The sequence below is a fragment of the Argentina silus genome, assembly GCF_951799395.1.
Source record: "Argentina silus genome assembly, chromosome: 7".
NCBI lineage: Eukaryota > Metazoa > Chordata > Actinopteri > Argentiniformes > Argentinidae > Argentina > Argentina silus.
Genome location: NC_139661.1, coordinates 16,568,906 through 16,575,299, shown reverse-complemented (window position 1 = coordinate 16,575,299; position 6,394 = coordinate 16,568,906). Strand labels below are relative to the sequence as shown.

Genomic DNA, 6,394 nt, shown 5'->3' with positions numbered 1-6,394 from the left:
ACACCTGTCTGGCGTTCACGCTCTCAAACCGCGACCATTAGAAGTGCTTTTAGCGCCCCGCTAAGCACCGGGCCCCACCATCGGCCCCAAAAGGATTCTGGGAACTCCAGAGCCATATGTTTCTGATTAATAATGATGATGTCGGTGGCGGGACTGAATGAGTTCACGTGTATGTGTGTGTGTGTATGTGTATGTGTGTGTGTGTGTCTGTGTGTGTGTACGTGTATGTGTGTGTGTATCTGTGTGTGTGTGTGTGTGTGTGTGTGTGTGTGTATGTATGTATGCATGCATGTCCTGTGTGTGTGTGTGTGTGTGAGTGTGTGTGTGTGTGTGTGTGTGTGTGTGTGTGTGTATGTATGTATGCATGCATGTCCTGTGTGTGTGTGTGTGTATGTGTGTGTGTGTGTGTGTGTGTGTGTGTGTGTGCGTGTGTGTGTGTGTGTGTGTGTGTGTGTCTGTGTGCACCAGCTCCTTGTCTTGCCTTGTTTTATTTCTCTTATTTCCTCAGAATGAAGCACCTTTCTCTCCTAGGTGTCACTGCTCTCCTCACACACTCCTTGTTAGTAAAGACCGATGCTCCAGCGTCTCTCTCAGCTGTTCACAGACATGTTTTACACTACATATGTGTAATACAGTATGTATATATTTACCCACTACTTTCATTTGACATGCATTCCCCTTATCAAACCCCTGTCTTCAGCCTGCAGCGGAACACATACATACACACACACACTGACACACAAAGACACAAACAGCACCACCACCATCACCACAACACACACCACCACCATCACCACGTCTGGGGCGACCTGTTTATGCTCTATGCTTGTGCTGTCTCACTCTGTTCAATGGCACCATTGATCCCGCTACCCGCTTGAAGTCACGATAATACGTCTTAGAGAAACAGCCGCGGTGCCATCCTTTTGTCAACCCTGCCTGTCTGTAATCCCATCCAGCGGGGCCTGCCTTTATGTGACTGCTGCTCTCCCTGCTCTCACAACACTGGGGTTGCCTTGACAAATCTATTCAAGCAGCCGGCCCCTGCGCCTCCATTGGTGGGGACCGGGAGGTTCTTTGAAATGCCTCCCCTCGCTCACAGCACAGCTGACATCTTCTTCCAGACGGAATGAATTAAGCAGATACAATGAGACACTTGACGTACCAGTCCAGGAGCGATGCTCCCTCCTCTCTCCTCCTCCCCAAAAAACCCAGGGCTCCAAATAGCACAACTAGGGCAAAGCTCGGAATCTAAAAATACACAATGCAACGCCTGTTTACCAAGATGGCAGTCAACTCTGCATCCTTTACCCTCCCTCCTCCTTCTCGCTTTTTCTCCTCCGTGCTCCCCTAGAACACTCAATTGACAGGATCGGGGAGAGAGGGGGGGAAAGGGAGAGAGAGAGAGAGAGAGAGCGCCCTGACATGGATTTAGTATTATGTTTTAAGTGTTAGTTTGGTGTTTGTTTGGTTTTCCCCACTTCCTCATAGACACATTTGTATGTGTTCATATTTAACACCGAGTCATGAATCAGTGGGGGGGGGGGGTGTAAACATCATTTGACTGAACATTCCATTGTCAGTTGATCTGGTTGGTTGTTAATAAAGCTGTGAGCTAAAACTTCCACATGGGACATCAAAAGATGGCCGCCGGTACACCCACCATGGAATATTGATTTGAATGGGCTTGTCTGTTCTACTCATTCTGTTTCTATGGCTGATACTGTATGTAGAGCTCAGATGAAAGGTCCCTTCAAAGTTACTCAGAAAAGTCCTGCCATTGAATGTACATGTTTCATTCTGATTTACATGGTTTACATGCTTCATTATGGAGCCACAATGGCTTGATGATTGTGTAAGTGACGATGATGTGACAGTGAAGGAAGACGTTTAGATCAACATGTAAATGTCGGCCATTGAGGTAAACAACAGGAGTAAAACAAAGAGAGGCCCGAGAGGGGAGAGGGGTGGGTGGGCGCCTCAATATCGAGGCATATGTCTCAATCTGGCTGAGTACGCATGTGCTCTGTGTGTGTGTGTGTGTGTGTGTGTGTGTGTGTGTGTGTGTGTGTGTGTGTGTGTGTCTCTCTCTCTCCCTCTCCCTCTCCCTCTCCCTCAAACACATCCCACACACACACACCCATAGACAGTAGTGTCCAGATGACGCCAGTCCCGGGTTGGGGGGGGCATAGTGACCCCTGGCTGGCAGAGGTCTCAGGGGTGAGGGGGGGTGAGGGAGAGGGTGAGGAGGGCTGGAGGAGGGCTGTGACAGGCAGGCGGAGGTGTGATGTGACCCAGGGTTCTATCATGTCTCTACAGGCGTGGTGGGGGGGGGGGGGGGGGTTTGTGGGGGTCACCGCCCTCGCCTGATTGGCCCATCCAACCCCCTCTCTGTCAGGCAGTAACAGGGCCTTGGGAGAGGGGGGGGGAGGGAGGAGGAGGGGCGGGGGGGCAATGTCGGGGCGAGCTGCACCGCTTTGTGGGAGACCCCCCCGAACGCACACACACACACACACACAGCACTGTAATGGCTGTCCGGCCGCCCAGAGTAAAGTAAACAAGGCCAGATAAGCAGTGATTCAGAAGGACGCCAGCTGCACAGCCTAATCTCCTTTACATTTCTGTTTCTTCTATTGAACTTTTATCTTATCTGAGGAACGTCTTCTCCGTGCATTCCTCTTCAGCCTCCCTCTCTCTATCCCTCTGTCTCCCCCCCATCTCTCTCTCTCTCTCTCTCTCTATCCACCCCACCCCCCTCTCTCCCCCCATCCACGCTGCATCCTGTCAAAACCAATGCATACCTCACCTCCCCACACGGCCAACTGGAGAGAGAGACAGAACACAGTAGAAATCCATCATGGTGTGCTGGTAGAAATGTGATGTGTTAGCAAACATTCAGCAGGTCAGAGTGTGGCGGGGGGTGAATGTGAATGCAGCAGGCCGGCTCCTCCCACCTGTAGGCCTGTACAGACCAGGTCACAGAGACGAGAGAGAGAGAGGGATGAAGAGGTCTTCTTCTCTTTCTGGGTGTGAAATGTTCACTGCGGGGGGCTCAGCGCGCGCGTGTGCGTGTGTGTGTGTGTGCCGTCGGTGTGCGTGTGTGTGTAGGTATTGGTGGGTGGGTGTGTGTGTGTGTGGGTCATGGGTCAGCAGGCTGGTGCAGACACCCCCCCGGTGCGTCTCCAGTGCCGCCGCTCACCCCCCCCCTCCCCCCCCCCCCCCCCCCCCCACCCCCGTCCTCGACCACAAACAAACTCTGAGCTGTCTGAGCAACATGTCACAGAGCTTTTAATTGCTTGTTCCTGTCTCTATCTCACCCTCACCTCTCTCTCTCTCTCTCTCTCCCCTCCTCCTCCCCCTCCCCCTGCAGCACTGCTGTAACTGGGTATCGAGCCCCGAGCCCCTGGACACCCCCGTGGAACCCATGCTGCCAGACTGCCCCCGCGTCTCTGCAGGTAGCGTGTGTGACTCTCTAGTATACACTCCTTACATCTCTCTCTCTCTCTCTCTCTCTCTCTCTCCATGTCTCTCTCTCTCTCTCTCTCCATGTCTCTCTCTCTCCCTCTCTCTCTTTCTTTCTCTTTCTCTCTTTAATGTGTGGTGTTTTGCTCTCTGTCCCTATGCCTTCTATGGCTCATGATGATGATGATCCTTAATCTTTCCTTAATGCAGGATTAGGGATTGTGTGTGTGTGTGTGTGTGTGTGTGTGTGTGTGTGTGTGTGTGTGTGTGTGTGTGTGTGTGTGTGTGTGTGTGTGCATACCATTCATTACCTATCCTAAGGTCCTAAGCTGTGGCTCTGTGTCTGTTGTGACATCCCTCTCCTCACCTCTCATATGACATCATGTTCACACACACACCTGTACATGCTCTGCTGGTTCCATCCCCCTCCATGTAACCAGATCAGCCCGGGCAAACACACCACGTTACCTGTTTCAAAGTGAGGGTGGCCTATTGATACACGTCTGAATCATCTGGATGAAATGCCACCTAGCCAACACCCTATCATGCATCCTCACCAGGGGAGGCTGGTGGAGGTAGAAATTGGAGGACGTGGCTCATTGTAATGCACAGAATGGAATGAGGGACGGTATAAAAACACCACGTGGCGTTCCGTTCACCATGCATCGCAATGAGCCCGTCCTCCGACTTCTGCCTCCACCAGAGGTGGAACACACACGCCCCACCAGAGCCTCCCCTGACCCTCACCAATGTGAAAACTGCCTCATATCTAAACTGCCTCATATCTAAACTACCTTATGTCTAAACTGCCTTAACATAATCTGCCTACTAGTCCCATACAACCATACAAACAGGCCCGTCAGTCGTGAGTGAGTCTGGACAGACTAGCCTGTGTTCTCGGAGTCGCTGATCCCGGCTCTCATGCTAGTGCGCATTGTTCTTGGCGACCGCCTCCGGTTTATTTGGCCTCGTCACACACCCTGCCGCCTCGATATTAACTCTGGGAACAGTCGGAATATTCTTTAAAAAAAAAAACATAATCACCGGGTCCTCTCCCTGTGATGTGCACTCCTGATCAACGTTTTGTGTTTTAATGAATCTGTTTGGGAGATAATGAGAGAGAAAAGCGGCCCGTTGGTCCGCGGCGGTCAGCTCAGCTCAGCGAGCCTTTGGTGTGTGTGGCGCCTCGTGTCAGAGGTTGATTTGGTTGTCTTTGTGTCCTTGGCGGCTTGGCAGGCTGGAGGCTCCGCCATTGTAGTGTGAGTCACCCCAGAGCACCAGAGGTTACAGGGTTGAGGGAAGGGTGTCAAAGCGCCATGACCCAGCATCTCTGCTGAGGGAACGCTCAATACACCACACGCACACACACACACACACACACACACACACACACGCACACACACACGCACATAGACACGCACACACACACACACGGACACACACACACGCACACACACACGCACATAGACACGCACACACACACACACGGACACACACACACGCACATGGACACGCATACACATACATGCACACACACACCCACAGATTAAATGATTCAGCACTCGGGGTCCGTGTGTGTTTGATTCTCTTTTGGGGAGTGTGTGTGTGTGTGTGTGTGTGTGTGTGTGTGTGTGTGTGTGTGTGTGTGTGTGTGTGTGTGTGTGTGTGTGTGTGTGTGTGTGTGTGTGTGTGTGTGTGTGTGTGTGTGTGTGTGTGTGTGTGTGTGTGTGTGTGTGTGTGTGTGTGTGTGTGTGTGTGTCTATGCCAGGGGTTAGCGCTGGTGTGGGTGGGATGATGGGTAACCACCAAGTGTTTCATCAACAGAAAACAGAGCTACGCATCGTTGAAACACACTCACACACACACACCACACTGGGAGCTACTGCATTAGTCTAGTCTGAAGCCTCAGGCAACTGGATAGACATGGAGAATGGCGCCTGATCAAAGAGACACAAAGATGTCTGAAGGCTGACGAAGGCTTCCTATTGGCTGTGTGTGAGATGGCTGCTTTGAACGACAGAGCGGTCAGACAGTGTGGAGGGAGCCAGCAGCAGAATCAGGTTGAAGGACGAGTCTCTCTCTCTCTCTCTCTCTCTCTCTCTCTGTGTTTTACTTTATATTTCTTTATTTCTCTCACTCTCTCTCACTCCCTCCGTCTCCCTCCCTCCTTCCTTCTATCCCTGTGTGGTGCAGAGTGTAATGGAGGTGTTGTCCATGCTGGCTGGATCTTGGCGGGCGGGCATGGAGAGGTGGAGACAGTGCTGTCTGTTGCTCTTAATCATCTGTGAAGCTACACTGGTACCAGCATGGCACACTGGGGGGGGTGGCGGGGGGGGGGGGGGGGGGGTGAGGCGTGGGGGGTGTCCGCTAACATCTCTGTTTATTGTTTTTAACGTGATAAAACCTGGACCCGTTCCCCAGCTGGCCTGGCTTTCTGTTTTTCCTTTTTCCCCCCGCTCCCTCCCTTTTTTCATTCCCTCTTTCAAAAGGAATCTTCCCTAGAAGGTCAGTGCTCCAGCGTTGGCAGAGCTCTGACAGACTGGCAGAATTTTATCAGTTAGGAGCACGCTGAACACTGCCTAAATATGCAGATAAAGTGGAACCAATCTTCAGCTGGAAAGCCTCCCTGTGTTTTAGGCTGATGCTGGGGGGGGGGGGGGGGGTTGGAGGGAGGGAGGGAGGGAGGGGGTGGGGGGGGGGGGGGGCTGGGGCCTATCCGGGGCTGACCCTTCCAAGGCTGCAGTCATAAAGCAGATAGCCAGGACAGGAGAGAAGCAATGATGCTGGCGCAGGCCAGGCCAGGCCAGGCTAGGCTAGGCTAGGCTAGGCTAGGCCTACTCTGGAATCTGGCTTAGAGGCAGCATAGCCACAGTGACAATGACAATGTGAATCCCCCTTGTATGGTGGCTGTGGATTAGTGTGTGTGTGTGTGTGT

The 6,394-nt window shown here is 52.4% G+C and overlaps 1 protein-coding gene across 1 annotated transcript in view; it reads left to right on the top strand.

The window, feature by feature from the left end:
- arb2a (ARB2 cotranscriptional regulator A) overlaps window positions 1-6,394 on the top strand; it is a 147,555-nt gene that overhangs the window by 101,285 nt on the left and 39,876 nt on the right. Inside the window, exon 10 of the mRNA XM_083673328.1 lies at window positions 3,368-3,452. Coding sequence (XP_083529454.1) covers window positions 3,368-3,452 — 85 coding nt within the window. The remainder of the gene's footprint in view (window positions 1-3,367; window positions 3,453-6,394) is intronic.